At 44.3% G+C, this 17,532-nt stretch overlaps 7 protein-coding genes across 7 annotated transcripts; 5 read left to right on the plus strand and 2 right to left on the minus strand.

Moving 5' to 3' along the window:
- Positions 1-44: 44 nt before the first annotated feature.
- LOC128711784 (phospholipid scramblase 2-like) lies at positions 45-1,969 on the minus strand. The gene is made up of 5 exons (XM_053806671.1): positions 1,826-1,969; positions 1,630-1,741; positions 400-890; positions 157-315; positions 45-92 (listed from the first exon to the last, which is right to left on the minus strand). Exons 1-5 carry the CDS (start codon positions 1,967-1,969, stop codon positions 45-47), a joined length of 954 nt encoding a protein of 317 aa, XP_053662646.1.
- A 729-nt stretch (positions 1,970-2,698) lies between these two features.
- On the minus strand, positions 2,699-3,522 carry LOC128713043 (farnesol dehydrogenase-like). Its single transcript, XM_053807905.1, has 2 exons — positions 2,956-3,522; positions 2,699-2,872 (listed from the first exon to the last, which is right to left on the minus strand). Exons 1-2 carry the CDS (start codon positions 3,520-3,522, stop codon positions 2,699-2,701), a joined length of 741 nt encoding a protein of 246 aa, XP_053663880.1.
- A 1,544-nt stretch (positions 3,523-5,066) lies between these two features.
- LOC128711785 (farnesol dehydrogenase-like) lies at positions 5,067-5,886 on the plus strand. Its single transcript, XM_053806672.1, has 2 exons — positions 5,067-5,633; positions 5,716-5,886. The coding sequence occupies exons 1-2, from the start codon at positions 5,067-5,069 to the stop codon at positions 5,884-5,886; spliced, it is 738 nt and encodes a 245-aa protein (XP_053662647.1).
- A 681-nt stretch (positions 5,887-6,567) lies between these two features.
- LOC128715402 (farnesol dehydrogenase-like) lies at positions 6,568-7,694 on the plus strand. The gene is made up of 2 exons (XM_053810295.1): positions 6,568-7,134; positions 7,521-7,694. The coding sequence occupies exons 1-2, from the start codon at positions 6,568-6,570 to the stop codon at positions 7,692-7,694; spliced, it is 741 nt and encodes a 246-aa protein (XP_053666270.1).
- Positions 7,695-8,762: 1,068 nt separating this feature from the next.
- LOC128715811 (farnesol dehydrogenase-like) lies at positions 8,763-9,902 on the plus strand. Its single transcript, XM_053810728.1, has 2 exons — positions 8,763-9,332; positions 9,735-9,902. Exons 1-2 carry the CDS (start codon positions 8,766-8,768, stop codon positions 9,900-9,902), a joined length of 735 nt encoding a protein of 244 aa, XP_053666703.1. The 5' UTR covers positions 8,763-8,765.
- Positions 9,903-10,657: 755 nt separating this feature from the next.
- Positions 10,658-11,804, plus strand: LOC128715512 (farnesol dehydrogenase-like). The gene is made up of 2 exons (XM_053810419.1): positions 10,658-11,224; positions 11,634-11,804. Exons 1-2 carry the CDS (start codon positions 10,658-10,660, stop codon positions 11,802-11,804), a joined length of 738 nt encoding a protein of 245 aa, XP_053666394.1.
- A 477-nt stretch (positions 11,805-12,281) lies between these two features.
- LOC128715425 (farnesol dehydrogenase-like) lies at positions 12,282-13,103 on the plus strand. The gene is made up of 2 exons (XM_053810321.1): positions 12,282-12,851; positions 12,930-13,103. Exons 1-2 carry the CDS (start codon positions 12,285-12,287, stop codon positions 13,101-13,103), a joined length of 741 nt encoding a protein of 246 aa, XP_053666296.1. The 5' UTR covers positions 12,282-12,284.
- Positions 13,104-17,532: the final 4,429 nt, after the last annotated feature.

The following is a 17,532-nucleotide window of genomic DNA, read 5'->3' on the forward strand; positions in this document are numbered from 1 at the left end:
TTCATAAAGGTGTTGCATTACGATTCTTCACGAGGAAAAAATGTTTAACGACGTATCTTCTTGTTATTGCCGCTCTCGAAGTACATGTAGTCCTGCAAATATACGGAAGTACCAGTAAGTGGCGATTCTTTGCGGGAAACCCTACCAAACACTCACAATCAAAAATAGGGCTCCGAGCATGGTAGCCTTCACCCTAACGTCCAAATCCATCGGGAAGTTGATGCCAAAGTTGTCCGCATCGGTGAAGTGTTCCTGCACGAACCCGGTCCACTGCTTCGTCACCTTGCCGACCTCGGTACCATCTTTAGAAAATACCTGCAATGGTGTTTAAGTTTAAGTTCGAGTTCATCGTTAGTTGCTACAATCTCCCCCACAGCTCCAAGTTGCTCCAAAACTCACGGCAAACTTCACGTCGCCACATGGCGAACACTGACAAACCGGGCCCCGAATGGTCAGCACCGTTTCGTTGTTGCGATCGCGTATGTCAAACACCGGACGGCAAAGGCTCCACTTCTGCACAACCGTACCGATCACGTTGCCCGGCGGTGCCGACACCTCCAGCTTCTGCAGACAGCACGGGAAGCAGCAGGACTTGCAGCGCAGATCGCGGTGCAGATGCAACACCTCGTTCTGGTAGTTGTCCAGGATCTTGATATCGAACGGACGATCCGGACCGCAGCACATGCGGTTACAGCAGCTGGTGTCCTCCACCGCCCAGTACACGTTCTGCCCGAAGGTGTTCTTCACGGTGTACTTGTTCGCCATTTCGAAGCCGGTGAAGGCCTCCAGCAGCTCGACCTGCTGGTGCACGAGCAGCTGATCAACTGCCGTCAGGTATTCCAAGCCAGGCGGACAGTTGGGTATGCCCTGCGGCATAGGCATCCAAGACACTGAGGAGAAACGTTAAGCAGATCGAGAAACAGACACCATTAGGATGGGATTTCCTTGGGGGAAAATAAATTCAACTCCTCGAATCATTCCAGCTAGCACCTTCGCTCTTGATCCGTTAGCAATCGTTCAAACTGTTGATCTCGACCATCCACACACGGCTCCTCTGTCCGCTGCTTTTCCTTCACCGATCGCTTCCCGAATCGTACATTTCGCATAAAACGCCCACAATTTGCCAGCTTCCTTTCCACCACATGCCAAACGACGATCACCAGCCGACGGGTTTGATACTGTTTCCTTTTGCCCTCCACACGCTCCCCACGGACTGGACCAGCGCCCGAAGGTTCGTCACTCACGCAAAGCCGATCGACCGATACGCAACTTGTGAAATAGTCTTGGGCCCGCGTCTTCCGAGTCATCCTGTGTGGTTGAGTTCTGCCAGTGAACTGGCCGGCACTGCATCGAATCGCGCGACGGTCATAAGCTGACAGTGTGTGAACTTTTTCGCTCACTTATCTAGCGATTGCGATTCTTCTACTACACCCCACGCTAGATTCACGTACATCTTATCTACTGGCAGTCTCATTGCCGATTGTACGCGTGTAGAAAGGAACAAGGGCCGTTATCAATTGCCTTTCAAATGGTTTCTTCGATATGTAGGTTGAGGTTTTGCTTTTATTATTTTTGCCCAACAGGACTGATGTTTGGTGCTAAACCAAGCGTCATGGGAACAATACTTACTAACTTGCTGCTGGCCGAGTACGGGTTGCATCGGCATGCCTGGCTGTGTCATGATCGGCATTCCGTTCTGCGGTACCGCCATGTAACCGGGTGGAGGTGGTGGTCCCGTGGTCTAGACAGTGAGATGAGTTAAAAAAAAAACTTGTATCTCACTAAGCACAGCAATGACAGTTTGGTGATGTTGCCCTATTCTTACCATTGGAGCCGCTGGATAGGTCGGTGCGGCCTGTGGAAGCAAAGGGTTTGCCGCATCCTGACCAATGGAAGGATACAACGGATTGGCAGGCGGTTGCTGCTGCTGCTGCTGCTCGAGAGGAATCTTTTCGGGGGTATTAGCCATTGTGTTGCACTCTGAAACGGTAGGGAGGAACAAAAAGCAATAGTTAATATCTTATCTGTCTGGTCAAGCAAAATTAGATAAATTGTACTAAAATGCTAATTTATCAAAGGTACTTTTACATCGAAGAAACAGTTTTCTCATACCACTGTTCTCATTATTGTACTTAGTAATAACGTATCAGGTACCGTAACGAGTTACAAATCCTGCATATCTTCAGGCGCAAGCATACGAGACATTAGTTATCGGATAGGCAGATTCCTAGATATGCCATAGGCCTTCATTTTCCCAGGTTAAATAACAAAAATGCTAGCGCCATCTATCGTCAATAATCGATACTAATGAAAAAAACTACTCCATTCAAAGTAAAATAGATTTTATTGCAGAATGATTCTGGCACAAAAAAAAAAACAACTAATGACTGTATCTATCTGTGACTGCAACTACAGCATGATGAAGCTGATTTATGACTCTCGATTCGTTGCATCATTAGCGTGAAGAGGTTCTCACGTGTCGTGATTGCTTGCGTAACGTAACGACACCTTTGCAGTATAAGTGTACCGTTCGATTGCCACAGAACCGTGTCTAATCTCCTCAATTCACCAAATCAATGGGGAATTAGTTGAGATATCGTAATATTATATGGTTCTTAAGCATAAAAACCAATAACTCAATATGCATTGTTTATCAATTTGAAAAGCAAAATATTTTACAAAGATTCACACGTTAACATTAATCCAGCTCGCCCACCGGCTTGATGATAACCTCGTGCACCTGCACATGAGGAGGAGTGGCCAACGCATACAGTATCGCTCCCACAATGTCCTCCGCTTCCAGCATGGGCGTATTTTCGAACTGTTTGCCCTCTGGCACCATCTCTGTTCGCACTATCCCGGGACTGATGCTCTGCAACGAAACACATATCAGCATTCTATTAAGCATTGTGTCTTCCCTAAATCAAGGTCAATCATCCACCAATTTCAACATACCGTAACCTTCACCTTGGTGCCTTCGTTGCGCAGATCATTTCGCAACGTTTCCGTTATCGCCGTTACCGCATACTTGGATGCACCGTAGATGTTGAGGTTGGGAAACCCGATGTACTTGTGGCCGAGAATGCTGTTAATGTTCACTATATGACCGGCGGTCTGGCGGCGTTTCATCGATTGGAACGCTTCGCGGCTGCACAGCACCAGCCCCATCACGTTCGTGTCCATCACAGTGCGCAAATCGTCTGCGTTGCCGGGTGTTAGCAGTGTGCAGGTTAGCTTCGACACGCCTGCATTGTTGATCAACACATCCACCCCACCGAGCTGGCGATCGACAGTCCCGAAAGCGTTCACTATCGAGTCTTCGCTGGTCACATCGCACCGGTACGCGTGAATGCGGCTTCCAACTTCCGGTGGTAGTGTTTGCTTCAGCTCCTCTACACGCTGAACGCGACGTGCCAGACCTACCACAACCATGCCGGCCCGGGCAAGAGCCTGCACGGTGGCGGCACCGATGCCGGAGCTAGCACCAGTTACGATCGCCACTTTTCCTACCCATCGATCCATTTTGCACGATATCAGTGAGGGAACTGACTACGGGAGGTTCAGTGGCAGCTGGTATTTATTTGCAAATCTAAATGTCTGATGTCAGAGGCATCATCGCACAGCTGTCTCCCAGTCTCTAATGCTAATTTGTTTAGATGATGGCTAATGCTAATTTGTTTAGATGATGGCGCGCGACAAGTGCACGTGACGTTGTAAGTCCATCCCAGTGGAGGAAGTGAGTTACATGCACAAAAACTCAACGATCGTTAATGACCCAAGCGAGATGTGTAATGGATGGATGCCATTTCATCAATGAGGGAGTTCCTATGGGCCCTAGGAATGCTTAGTTTTATGTAGCTTTACAGACATAAAAATATCAGCAATATTGGATTTCTTATCTTCTTTATCGGTACAACAACCCACGAGGTTTCTTTGACTTCATTTACCCCTAGCTGGATAGTCAATCCTACGCACAGGGGATTCGTTCGGATGGGATATTGGACCGTCAGCGCTGCCTATTTAAATTTACTGTAGCCAAAACCTTTCGAAACAGCACAACATTACAAGATATAAAAAGAAGGATTGCATATTGTCAGGCGTTGCGAACCAAATATATGATCCTCTGGGATCATATCAAGAATTGCTTTAAGAATTGAGAGATGTGTGCGGTTCGGCATACATCTCTGGATTCTTCGATCAGTAGCTACTTCTCACACAGTACACAATGGGCATTTTAATATAAAAATCTTGGGCAAAAAAATATTATTTCAATTGATTTATTGTATCGTTTCTTGAAGTAAATTGTTAAATTGCGTATTTAAACGCCTTTTCCCTCACTATCCTTCTCTAAATAGTCTAATTTTGGACAAAAAAAAAACAACATATTTCAACCGCGCCCAGTGTGCCGAGATACTGATACATTTAATGAACACATTCTGCTCCATTTTCCGGATTGCGTTAGGCTACCGGGGAAATGCATACACATACTGTTACAAACAAACATTGTTTACCTTTGTTGCTTACTTAGCCCTTTCCTTACGCAAACAATAGTGAGGATTGTTTAAAACGCAGAAAAGGAACAAACAACTTACCCGAAGCATAAATACGCGTCAGTCTTGGCAGATTGTGTTCGAAATTTGGCTGATGGAATACTTATTTATAGATAGTTTCGACAGATAGATACACGGCACGGCATGTTTATGCTGGTTGGTATTGGTAGAATGTTGCTGCTTGAAGAACTTTGATTGAAGTATCCTTCAATCCTGTTGCATCCCGTTTACTGTAATTTAATTCATTCTTAAACAAATAAGTAAAAACAGTCTGAAACAATCACCTCGTTGGTTTTGTTTCCTCGCACTAATAAACACTTTTAACAGATCTTGCAGCGTTTGAAGAATGCAACAACGTGCACTGGTGTTCAATGGACCGAATCCTGCTAGCTCAATGTCAAGGGTGGCCAGAGTATAAATTCGTTGCACTTTGATCGTCCGCACAGCATAAGCTTCAGAGCAATCGTGAACGCACTATCGAAAGAAATCCCAACCGAATTCGAATTCCCTCACACCATGGACCGTTGGACAGGCAAGGTAGCCGTTGTGACGGGAGCCAGCTCGGGTATTGGGGCCGCCACTGCAAAAGCACTCGTTCGTGCTGGCATGGTTACGATCGGTTTAGCAAGGCGTGTGGAGCTGATAGAGGCACTCAAAACGGAGCTACCAGCTGATGCGTCCGGGCGACTCCACGGTATACGATGTGATGTCACCAGGGAGGAAGACATTTTGGCCGCATACCGCCAGATAGAGGCCCAGCACGGAGGTGTCGATGTGCAGATCAATTGTGCTGGAATAGCGAGACATACCATACGCGTACTGCAGGCAAACAATACGCAAGATCTCCGTGATATAGTGAACACCAATCTGCTCGGATTGACTCTGTGCAGTCGAGAGGCGTATTTATCGATGCAGAAACGTTCGGTCGATGGCCATATCGTGCACATCAATAGCATTGTCGGGCATTCAATACCACCGTTGAACACGCTTAACATCTATCCGGCTGTTAAGTACGGTATTACCGCACTCACGGAAACGATGCGCCAGGAGTTACGGTTTGCTGGCACAAAAATTAAAGTTACGGTAAGTGTCTGTGGTAAGGTTAAGCGAAGAGTCCGATCCGTAACTGTGACTAGTTCGCTAATACGAATCATTTAATTTACAGAGCATTAGTCCAGGACTTACGCGAACTCCGATCAATCCCAACAGTGATACATACACGGGACCCATTCTCGAACCGGAAGATATTGCGGATGCGATCCTATATGCGCTCGGAACTCCGCCAAGAGTGCAGATACACGAGCTGACAATCAAACCAGTTGGTGAAGTAGAATAGAATCACGGCAACGATATTCCTAATATTATAACGTACCAACGTATTGAAACTCCCAATTGAGGTTGAGTTCTCAGCACCTAAAAGTATGCAATCGGCATTCCTAAAGTCGTTTAACAAGTCAGAATTTAGTACCTTCGTGTTTCAATCGGTCATTTAGCTTGGTAGTCTTCAAAAATTCATCGAATTTTTACTCCAAACACCTCTCGAAGCAACATCAGGTCGTTCAGAAACTAATGCCTGTAGTTCAGTTATGAGTAATCATTCCACTTTAAAATACTGTAAACTACTGTTACTTATTTGTGCTCCTTTAAATACTAATAAAATGAACGAACCTCCTATTTTAGATACCTTCTGTTCCCCTATTTCATGTTTCAATCATAGACTGGCTGAGTTACTGACCACAAAAACAACGAAATCATCGTACTCATTCCCCTACATACTGGTATTTCAATGAATGTGCGTTTGATAAGGCACCTACACACCGATACGGTGGTGATTAGATTGCGTTACGATACCGTAGCTTTCTAAACGTTGTAACACATGCTTCTCGCATACATATCGAGCAGACGCGTCGGCAGTCACTATCCAACCGTTGAGCAGTGTTGAACGACCTTTTCGGCTGCGTATTTATTGATCGCCTTTTTTCGGGGTTATTTGAAGGTAGAGTTTAGAATTGAACCAATGGAACGCTGGCAGGGAAAGGTGGCGGTAGTGACCGGTGCTAGTTCGGGCATTGGTGCGGCAACTGTCACAGCTCTTGCAAAGGCTGGAATGATCACGATCGGTCTGGCACGGCGCGTCGAACGAGTGGAAGATCTGAAGAGTGATCTTCCAGACGAAATTCGCGCACGTTTACACGCTATTCGGTGTGACGTAACGAAGGAGGAAGATATCATGTCCACCTTCCGTGAAATAGTGGCAAAGTACGGTGGTGTTGATGTGCTGATCAACAACGCAGGTGTTGCAAGATCGACCGTCGGTGTGCTGGATGCCGACAATACGCAAGCACTGCGGGATGTGATCGACACTAACCTCATGGGGCTGGTCCTATGCAGCCGGGAAGCGTATCAATCCATGAAGAAACGATCGGTCGATGGACATATCATCCACATCAACAGTATCCTTGGCCATTATGTACTACCGTTGGGGACACTCAATGTCTACCCGGCTTCCAAGTATGCCGTGACGGCACTCACCGAAACGATGCGCCACGAGCTGAGGTTGGCTGGGACAAAAATCAAAGTCACGGTAAGTTGATGGACACGCTATCAGACAAGCTACCAAACGGAACTCTGCATTGTGCTGTTTCTTATCTAATCGCTAGAAAGGCAATACTTCTAAATTGGTACTATTAGCTTTTAATTTGTAACCAAAAATATCGCTGGTTCTTTGTATTTTGATTTAAAATTACTACATCTCTGTCAAAAGGTTCTTCAAAGCAGTATTTTTATAAAGGTGTTTTGCTAAAATAGCTACTGTAATTGACAGCAGAAATATTTGATATTGAAGTTGACAATATTAAATATTGCAAAAAAATCAAAACTGTATCGAATTAGTCTTAGTAATTAAAAGTTTTTTTTATTTAAATACGTTTCTGTTTTTTTTTTAATTTCATATCCGTTTCTTTACATCAGAGCATCAGCCCTGGACTGGTAAGAACCGAGATCATCCCGAACAGTTCTGCGATTACCAAAATACCCATACTCGAACCAGAGGACATTGCGAATGCTATTCTGTACGCACTTGGAACTCCGCCTAGAGTACAAATTCACGAGCTAACGATAAAGCCGGTGGGCGAACAAATGTAAAAATGGCATTGTATTTCAAGGTTTGATAAACAGTTCAAAAGGTTGAGGGCCCTGTCAACAAGTTGCAAGAAATAAAGAGATACCATTGTTCACACACAACAGGTTGGGATTTTTATTAATTTATATTCATTAAATATAAACAACACATCTTTATAACACCAGGAGCCGGCAAAGTGCGGCCTGCGGGCTAAATCCGGCTACAGATTTTTACCGGACCGATTGAAAATGTGTAAAGACCTCGTGAACAAAACAACATCTTTTCTCCACGACATCAACAATTTGCGACGATAATATGTGAACCATCATCGTCGTCAAATGTGTCCTCAAAGATCCATGAATCTTCAAAGATTCACGAATCATTAAACCTTCAAAACCTTCCAAATCATGACCTTCATAGCGTATGTTCGTCATGTACCAACCTTAGGCTTGATGTCTTGATGATCTTTGAAGAGACTTAATCTGCCACTGCTCCGAGGATTCATGAATCCTTCGGGGAGTCGATTCCAAATTTCAATGACTTTTCCTCACTTTAGATTCATATAAATGGCTATTCTCAAATGACTCATCAGGCACAACATTAGTTTACGATATCACCTATTTCATGCATCTAAAACCTCATTCGTAGTGCCTGGCCCGCAGCTTCAGAATTGATTCTACTATCTGACCCAATTCGTGAAAGGTGTGCCGTTCCCGGCTATAACACATTATCTTCAAGAATAAATGATAAAATGTGTTGTTAGTATCGCATAACTTGACCTCAGCGAACCAAAATTGTTTATCACACGATAAGAGATTAATGACATCTAATCCGCACTTGATAATGGTATCACAACTCATACGTCATACTCAAGCCGACTCCCAAAAAATGTCAATACGCAACGTCATCTCTTGGGTGTACTATCAACAGATGCTGTTACCAACACAACCATGAACATAAACTCCTGCAGGGCAAAGTTCAAACCAACAGCAAGGTATAATACGTCCCGTCTGTGCATCGTCTGTGCATAACGCACAGTCCCAAGGTAATCGTCGAACGGAACAGTGCGTTTTTTATCAAACTCGGCAGAACGAATGGAACGCTGGCAGGGAAAGGTGGCGGTAGTGACCGGTGCCAGTTCGGGCATTGGTGCGGCAACTGTGACGGCCCTTGCAAAGGCTGGAATGATCACGATCGGTCTGGCACGGCGCGTCGAACGAGTTGAAGAGCTTAAAAATGATCTTCCCGACGGAGTCCGCGCACGTTTACACGCTATTCGGTGTGACGTAACGAAGGAGGAAGATATCATGTCCACCTTCCGTGAAATAGTGGCAAAGTACGGTGGTGTGGATGTGCTGATCAATAACGCAGGTGTTGCAAGATCGACCGTCGGTGTGCTGGATGCCAACAATACGCAAGCACTGCGGGATGTGATCGACACTAACCTCATGGGGCTGGCCTTGTGCAGCCGGGAAGCGTATCAATCGATGAAAAAACGATCGGTCGATGGACATATCATCCACATCAACAGTATCCTCGGCCACTATGTACTACCGATCGGGACACTCAATGTCTATCCTGCTGCCAAGTATGCCGTGACGGCACTCACCGAAACGATGCGCCACGAGCTGAGGTTGGCTGGGACAAAAATCAAAGTCACGGTAAGTTGATGGATAAGCTTCCGAGCCGAACGCAGTGTTTGTTATCTACACGCAAAACAAACAAGGTTCCAATCCGACTATACTTTTGGATGTATTTTTTATTTCAAATTGATTTTTTTATCAGAAACATCACAATTCCAGTATTAAAGTAGTATTATTAAAGTAGTAAGTTATAGTACTTCTTTATATTTTACTATTCGCACCCCCAATGATTTTATAGCAGCAATATTATAGCGAGAAAAAAAACCTACTATGAATGGTTTTAAAATAGTAAATATTAAAGTGAACGCGAAACATTACAAATAATGCAATCCAACCAATATTACTAATCAGATTACAAGTTCAATTTCCTTCAACGTGTATTCCTTTTACAAAAATGTTATCCCTCTTTCTACTCCCCAGAGCATCAGCCCAGGGCTGGTGAGAACCGAAATCATCCCGAACAGTATGGGCGATACACCCATACTCCAAGCCGAGGACATTGCGGACGCTATTCTGTACGCACTTGGGACCCCGCCTAGAGTACAAATTCACGAGCTAACGATAAAGCCGGTGGGCGAAGAAATGTAAAAATGGCATTGTATTTCAAGATGAACAGTCCAAAAGATTAAGGCTTCTGTTAACAAGTTGCAAGAAATAAAGAGACATCATTATTCAAACACAACAGGATGAGCATTTTTAATTATTCATATTTATTTAAAATACATAAATCATTTTTATAGCACATTATCTTCAAGAGCAGGAGTCTCCAAACTACTGCCCGCGGGCCGCATGCGGTCCTCGAGACTATTACTATTACTAATGCTAAATATTGAAGCAATTGTTTTACTAACGGAAATAGTAATATTATTTAACTGTTTACATATTACTTATTGTTAACATATAAGTTAACTTATTGTTAAAAAATAACATTGAATAACACAAATTGTGGGAAAACAACTTTTCGGGCGCAATATTCGGGTGACCCCTGTTCCAGAGCAAATGATAAAATGTGTTACAAGTGTTTCATAACACGATCTAAAATTATAAACCACACGTTAAGTGAATAATGACATCAAATCCGCACCAGATAATGTTATCACAACTCATACGTCATACTCAAGCCGTCGCTCCCAAAAAGTGTCATATCGCACCGTCATCTCTTGGGTGTATTATCAACAGATGCTGTTACCAACACAACCATGACTAGGAACTCCTGCTGTGCAAAGTTCAAACCAACAGCAAGGTATAATACGTCCCGTCTGTGCATCGTTTTAACGCACACGACAGTCCCAACACGACCGTCGAACGGAACAGTGCGTTTCTTATCAAACCGGGCAGAACCAATGGAACGCTGGCAGGGAAAGGTAGCGGTAGTGACCGGTGCCAGTTCGGGCATTGGTGCGGCAACCGTAAAAGCGCTCACCAAAGCGGGCTTGATCACTTTCGGTCTAGCGCGTCGTGTCGAACGCGTTGACGAGCTGAAGAATGATCTTCCCGGGGACGCAAAAGAGCGTCTTCACAGTATCCGATGTGACATCACAAAGGAGGAAGACATTTTGGCCGCGTTCCGGCAGGTGGAGGAAAAGTACGGTGGTGTGGATGTGCTGATCAATAACGCTGGCCTAGCGAAGGGCGGTGTCGGTGTGCTGGATGCCAACAATACGCAGGTCGTACGGGATGTGATCGATACGAATATGGTGGGATTGGTGCTGTGTAGCCGGGAAGCGTATCAATCGATGAAGAAACGCTCGGTTGACGGGCATATCGTGCACATTAATAGTATCCTCGGCCATATGGTGGCACCGATGGGAACGATCAATGTTTATGCGGCCTCCAAGTACGGTGTGACGGCACTCACCGAAACGATGCGCCACGAGCTGAGGTTGGCCGGGACTAAAGTCAAAGTCACGGTAAGTAACAAACGAAAGGCAGAGATAAAAACAAACGCAGCCCCCTTATCTTATCGTTGCACACACAAACAATGTATGCTTGAAGTTTCATTGGCCTTCTTACTTTTGTAAAATGGGAAAACATTTTTTTCAATCTAGAATTGTGCATTTAATCGCTGAAGACATAAATATGGTTTAATGCTTGACTTTGTTATTGTAAAGGACAACTCTGTGCATTTAATACAATCTGTACAGGCAAACATACGATAAGTACATAGTGATAACGACATTGCTATAAAGTTATGAGCTACCATAAATGTGCGCCATCTATCGGTGGGTAGCATTACCAATGGAGCATCTTTCAAGCAATTTGATTTAAGCAATTAGATTATATTTTTTCTCTCTCCCTCTCACTCTTTCTTTTCCACAGAGCATCAGCCCAGGACTGGTCCGAACGGAGATGCCCACCAGCACTGCCCTTGCCGAAAGGCCCTGCCTCGAACCGGAAGACATTGCGGACGCAATCCTGTACGTGCTCGGAACTCCACCAAGGGTCCAGATCCACGAGCTAACGATAAAACCGGTTGGCGAAACCGTATGAGCTGGGTTGGGTTCGGGATGGCAGCGAATTGCCAAAACAATAAAGTTGCACAACGTAAAGAAAACATGAGAGACCGAGATTAAAGCGTGGAAAGCATAATCCAAAGGAAATAAACCGGTAGTGAAGACGAAGATGAGCGTTGGCACTAACACACACACACAGATGTTTTGTTGCGTGGATGAGAAAGTGGGAAGCGTTCCACATAGCCGGGAACAAATGAACGCATGGATGTCCCATTGTAATGTGTAATTTATGTTTTTGCTATAATGATTTTATGGCAAATCAGATTGCGGCGTTATCACAGTAAACAGAGAGCTTATGATTTTTGGTTTCAATCAATCCCCACAAAGTTTACAGTGCGAAACGAATTAATGTTCCATCAGCAGATAAGATAACCCGAATTCCCGAATCAGGAACGGTTTAAACCTTTCGTACCGCTAATGATCGCCCTGCACCAAGCCCCGTACAATTCATAGCAAAATGGACCGTTGGACCGGTAAGGTGGCGCTCGTCACAGGGGCCAGTTCGGGTATTGGTGCTGCTACGGTTAAGGCTCTCGCACACGCCGGCATGATCGTGGTGGGTCTCGCGCGGCGTGTCGAACGTGTGGAAGCGCTCCGAGCGGAAGTCACCGAATCGGCCGCCAAACATCTGCACGCCATCCGGTGTGACATAACGCGGGAGGAAGACATTTTGGCCGCGTTCCGGCAGATCGAAGCACGGTTCGGCGGTGTGGATGTGCTCATCAACAATGCGGGCATTGCGGCCGATGGCATTACCCTGTTCACGCCCGAAAACACTGCCCAGCTGAGGCGGGTGGTCGACACGAACGTGATGGGGCTGGTGCTGTGCAGCCGGGAAGCGTACCAGTCGATGAGCAGCCGCTCGATCGATGGCCATATCGTGCACGTTAACAGTGTCGTCGGTCATTCGGTGCCGGCGTTTGCGAGCTTTAATATCTATCCCGCGACCAAGTTCGGTGTGACGGCACTCACGGAAACGATGCGTCACGAGCTACGGATGGCCGATACCAAAATCAAAGTGACGGTAAGGCTAGTGTGGGTGTGGATCGTGCTAGTAACGCTGAGCCATTACGGCCGATGCTTATCGTTTGTTCTTTGACAGAGCATTAGTCCGGGATTGGTCAACACGGAAGCGATTCCTGATGAAATGAAAGTGGGTCAGACACCGATACTGGAACCGGAGGATATTGCCGATGCCATACTGTACGTGCTGGCCACACCGCCGAGGGTGCAGGTGCATGAGCTAACCATCAGACCGGTTGGTGAAATGATGTGAGTCGTCAAACTTTTTTTTCTACCGAAAACTAGGTAAAATGGGCACAACGCCCTTTTTAGAGTGACATCAAGCTTAGAGGACTTTTACGGCGACGGAGCAGAAAAGAATCCCATTTCGAAAAGGATAATCATTTATTGTGTTTGTTTTTTGATAAAAGGAATATAAAAAATACACAATTCGAAATTAAATTATCTGATAATGTTTTTTATATGTTTTGGCCTTATAAATTGCCTGAAAGCACTTAAAAAGATTGGTTGTCCGGAGTCAAAGCTCATGACGTGCTCAACCCAATTATGGCAAACATTGAGGGGTATTTTATGGTCAAGAATTCTACTGGATTAATGAACTGCATATAGTTGAAGGGGTGGCCTGGTGGTACAATTGGCAGCGGCACCGATCCCACACGACAGAACCGAGACAAAATCCCATCCGGACCGGTTCTTCCTTAGCAAGGACTGAATATCGGGCTACGTAGCAAAATAAATCGTTACGCCACCAGATAGATAATTGATCGATGTTTCGAATTTCTAATTGAAACGTTTCATAACTATGTTATTTAAGCATAAATTAGAAAACCATCATCGAAAGGGAAACAAATATAAACCGTAGGCCACTCTCGAATGAATTCTGTAGGATTGGCAAAAATAAATAAAAATAGCACAGCAGTGCCGCTTCTACTAAGCACATGTTGTTAAACCACACACCAAACGATCGTTGATCAGCATCGATCATAAACAACAGACGCACAAGAAAAGATCTATTTCGTTGCGTTCTTCCGGTATGGCATGTTTGATTTATTATTCGGCATGAAGTGGATAAATAAATAACGCGCCAAGTATTTTTCCTCCATCGCGGTTCTGCTGCTTCGCCGCTATTGGTTTAGTAACATAACTTTTTAGACGTAAATTTGTGTCTTCATTCAAATTGAATTATCTGTTTGGGGTATTTAATGTTTGAGAATTTTTTTTTTCAACCCTTTACCATTCCACAATCGATTAAAACCCATTCGGTAAGGTTCTTAAAATCATGCTTGTCTGTTCTATCAAGTGGTTTTTTTTGCCATTTTTTGCTGTTGTTCTCCGCACAACAAATAACTTTCATCACACTCCGGCTGCTCGGTGCTGGGTAGGCATTGCATCTGGCATTAATTTAGCCGCTTCCTAACCTCTGGCCACGACAGGCCACTGCACATAAAGATAACACACCCGGCCACAGCCAATACAACTCGCGCTAAGCACACCAAACGCGACCGCGGAATTCGATGTTGAATTGTACCAAAAAAAAAATACCCCACCAACCGTACCAAACAAAGAACCGCAATCTAGTAGGAATTGGGAATAAAGGGAAAAAACATACACACACACGCTCACAGTTCATTTCGTTCAGTCGAGCACTCTAAATTATGGGCAACACATTTTTACTTTCGCTTGTCGTTGGGTACGCATATGCACCCGGTCGGGTACGCACGACGTCATCGTGACCGGGAAACATGGCCAAGGCCACCACACTAAGACGGATTTTAATTGAACCGAAACCGAGCACATTCCGATGAAGATGGGCGAGTGTGTGTGTGTGTGTGGTTGAAGTCGTGAAAATGGAATAGAGCGGGAAAAACTCTCCATCCAAGAAGGTTAGGTTCCCTGCAATGGGTTACTTCGATGGAGATCAAGCAAACGCCACGCATTATGCTAAACGGGGCACGCGCACAAACACACATACACGGTCACTTAAATCCAAAGTGTTAGCTTCTGTTTTCTTCTAGCACCCCATCGGAGGTCTCCCCTTCCCCCCTGCATGATGAAGAGGGTGTGGCTTTTCTCCTTTGAAGCACAGCAAGGGCGTAAAAGTTTTCCATTTTCCCTAACGGTTCGATCGTGCGTGTGCGTGTGTGTGTCTGTAAGAAAGCGTGTGCGTAAAGGAAAAATAGTTCTCCTATCGTGAATCATCACTCGATTATATGTTGCATTTGCTAATCACTCAATTTGGGTGTTGGTCAACCATTTTGGCAACACTCACTCACTGGAATTAAAAATGATTGTACCCTTCCTGCAACATTCCGCAGTAACATTTCTCCATCAACCGCGGTGAGCGGGCGGTCTGGATGAGAATTATTTAACTGTAAGCCTAAAAATAACCATCGACAGATTGTCGAAAGTGTCATTTTTTGTTGTTGTTTCGCACATGAATAGCCCGCTACGAACAACGAACGAGCGGAACGGGGAGTGTGGGACCGATTAAATCATTGCTACAACACACCAACACACTGATCATGCACCGTTTTTTGATATGATTATAAAATTCTTTAAATATGCCAACAGTGGCAACGAATTTTGAACGACCTACTGCAATCGATGTAGAAATGCAGTTTAACTTTCGTCGTGGTAACAAGGGACGCAACATGCGCTTAGAACTTCGTGAAGTGTCACGAAATACTCCTGAAAGTATGCAATGATGAATACATTTTGGGATTATTAACAAAAATAAGGAAATAAAAGGGTTAATTTTAAGTGCTTTAAACAAAATCAAAGACTACATGTCTAAAAAGTTCAAATAGCCAGAAGTAAAAAATTACCTAAACTGCAGTCTAATTTAGTAAGTCAAGCTTTAATTTCCCAGTATAAAGGTTGGTGCAACAGGTTGGTTGGACACAAGCTTCATCATCATCATCGTTCTTTTTAACACCATTCCCTCGTGGGAGAGCATGTAGAGAATAATGCAATGTACGTTACGAACCGGTTCCGGCATTCGTTTTTTTATCTTTGGTTTTTGTTCGGCCATCCAAAGAAGTTGCCAAAAAGTGCAATAAGAAACAGATTTTTTTTTACCCTACAATACAATTGACTGGCTGTAGTTCAAGGTCCGACACGTTTCAATCGCTAAAAAGTGATGTACACTGATACAAATCAAACAAATCAATTCAAATTCTAGCAAAATGTTGACCGACACTACACACAATGGACCCACACCTACATGCTACGCGATCGCAGACCGGCTTCGATCTGTCCTATTTTGCATATAAATGGATCGTTTAAAATTTCACACACACCTAATAGCCAATAGATTTCACTAAATGCATTAGAAATGAGTTCAAACAACACTCACTTACCTTTTTGCTGGTATCGCTCCCTTCCAAACTTGTTCTAAACTTTTGTCCAAATGCGTCAAGTATTTGTCACAAAAAAAAAACACGTCCGCAATTGATGATTCTTGTGCGCAAACAAAAAATGAAAGGAAAAACAACACACTCACAAAATTAAGTTCCACCCACGGTGCACGCCGGTAGAATACCGTATATCCGTATTTCCTAAACAGCAGCGTTGATTTGACCAGCTTCAACTGCAACCACACACACGCGGGCACCACCGTTTGTACGTCCACCGTGAAGCGCCACCAAACATTAATGAACCGAGCGAAAAATCGCCGGCTTGTCGCGACACGACGAACGTCCCGGCGCGTCCGTTTGAATAAATGGTGGAAGTAAAGAAAAAAGGAACGAAAAACGGGAAAGAAAACAACAAACACCGAAATAGAGCTTGTTGGTATGGTTTCACTACTACTACAAATGTTACTACCACGTTATTACTACTACCACCATCGAACGGTGGAACGTATGAACGCAATGCAAAAGGCACACCGTGACGCATAATCCTTCAATACTTCAGAGGCACAACATTGTTGGGGCTATGCTATGTTTCTGTCTTATGGTACGGTTTTATTCATGTTTTATTGTAACTTTGTCATTTCTAGATTAGTTTGATTACCCTTTTAAATTTTTTAATTCCTATTCTGATACTTTTATAATATTTAACAACAATACTTCATAGAATATATAGCAAAATTTAATGAAAATACCATGGATTAGTTATAAAAAATAAAGAAAAAAGAACTAGAAACAAAGTCATCCATTTTCAAACAAAAACTAAAAGAGATGAAAACAAAGTAAAACAAGAACTAGAACAAGCAAGATAATGAAAGATATAACCAAATAAATGAAGAAACGAAAGCAGTTTTAGTATTGAATTTGCAAACTATGACAGTATTTCATCCAAGGGTTCATATGCACGCTAACGAGATCGCTCGATGCGAAACCAAAAACCGGCCCCAAATCATTCGACTGTATGCGTATGCGTTCCGTTTCCCCCCCCAAAAATGACTAGATGGTATCGGTGCGCGTTCCAGCATGGGATGCTTTTATTTTTATTTTCGGATGACTTCTCGGTGGAGGAGACGGGGAGCGGAGAGCGAACCAGCATCATAAACCGGTAGGTGGGTGGTTTGGGCAGTGTGGGGGAGGAGGGGGGTGGGGGAGGGCGGGATGTTGCCATAAACCAGCATCACTTTACCATGTACCCTTGTTCGCCGTCCTGTTTCACCCTTATCTTGTGGATAGGCGCGGAAGATTTTTTTGGTAACGCTCTCTAAGGTCACA

This window comes from Anopheles marshallii, chromosome 3 (assembly GCF_943734725.1).
Source record: "Anopheles marshallii chromosome 3, idAnoMarsDA_429_01, whole genome shotgun sequence".
In the NCBI taxonomy this organism is placed as follows: Eukaryota; Metazoa; Arthropoda; class Insecta; order Diptera; family Culicidae; genus Anopheles; species Anopheles marshallii.

What these genes read in the sequence shown, in the direction of transcription:
- LOC128715811 (XM_053810728.1), top strand. Translation starts at nt 8,766, where the DNA reads ATGGAACGCTGGCAGGGAAAGGTGGCGGTAGTGACCGGTGCCAGTTCG. An exon ending in GGACAAAAATCAAAGTCACG is followed by an intron (nt 9,333 to 9,734) that starts GTAAGTTGATGG and finishes TCTACTCCCCAG; the next exon opens with AGCATCAGCCCAGGGCTGGT.
- LOC128715512 (XM_053810419.1), top strand. Translation starts at nt 10,658, where the DNA reads ATGGAACGCTGGCAGGGAAAGGTAGCGGTAGTGACCGGTGCCAGTTCG. An exon ending in GGACTAAAGTCAAAGTCACG is followed by an intron (nt 11,225 to 11,633) that starts GTAAGTAACAAA and finishes TCTTTTCCACAG; the next exon opens with AGCATCAGCCCAGGACTGGT.
- LOC128715425 (XM_053810321.1), top strand. Translation starts at nt 12,285, where the DNA reads ATGGACCGTTGGACCGGTAAGGTGGCGCTCGTCACAGGGGCCAGTTCG. An exon ending in ATACCAAAATCAAAGTGACG is followed by an intron (nt 12,852 to 12,929) that starts GTAAGGCTAGTG and finishes GTTCTTTGACAG; the next exon opens with AGCATTAGTCCGGGATTGGT.
- LOC128713043 (XM_053807905.1), bottom strand. Translation starts at nt 3,522, where the DNA reads ATGGATCGATGGGTAGGAAAAGTGGCGATCGTAACTGGTGCTAGCTCC. An exon ending in GCACCAAGGTGAAGGTTACG is followed by an intron (nt 2,873 to 2,955) that starts GTATGTTGAAAT and finishes GTTTCGTTGCAG; the next exon opens with AGCATCAGTCCCGGGATAGT.
- LOC128715402 (XM_053810295.1), top strand. Translation starts at nt 6,568, where the DNA reads ATGGAACGCTGGCAGGGAAAGGTGGCGGTAGTGACCGGTGCTAGTTCG. An exon ending in GGACAAAAATCAAAGTCACG is followed by an intron (nt 7,135 to 7,520) that starts GTAAGTTGATGG and finishes TCTTTACATCAG; the next exon opens with AGCATCAGCCCTGGACTGGT.
- LOC128711784 (XM_053806671.1), bottom strand. Translation starts at nt 1,969, where the DNA reads ATGGCTAATACCCCCGAAAAGATTCCTCTCGAGCAGCAGCAGCAGCAG. An exon ending in CCTATCCAGCGGCTCCAATG is followed by an intron (nt 1,742 to 1,825) that starts GTAAGAATAGGG and finishes CTCACTGTCTAG; the next exon opens with ACCACGGGACCACCACCTCC. An exon ending in GTGGCGACGTGAAGTTTGCC is followed by an intron (nt 316 to 399) that starts GTGAGTTTTGGA and finishes ACACCATTGCAG; the next exon opens with GTATTTTCTAAAGATGGTAC.
- LOC128711785 (XM_053806672.1), top strand. Translation starts at nt 5,067, where the DNA reads ATGGACCGTTGGACAGGCAAGGTAGCCGTTGTGACGGGAGCCAGCTCG. An exon ending in GCACAAAAATTAAAGTTACG is followed by an intron (nt 5,634 to 5,715) that starts GTAAGTGTCTGT and finishes TTTAATTTACAG; the next exon opens with AGCATTAGTCCAGGACTTAC.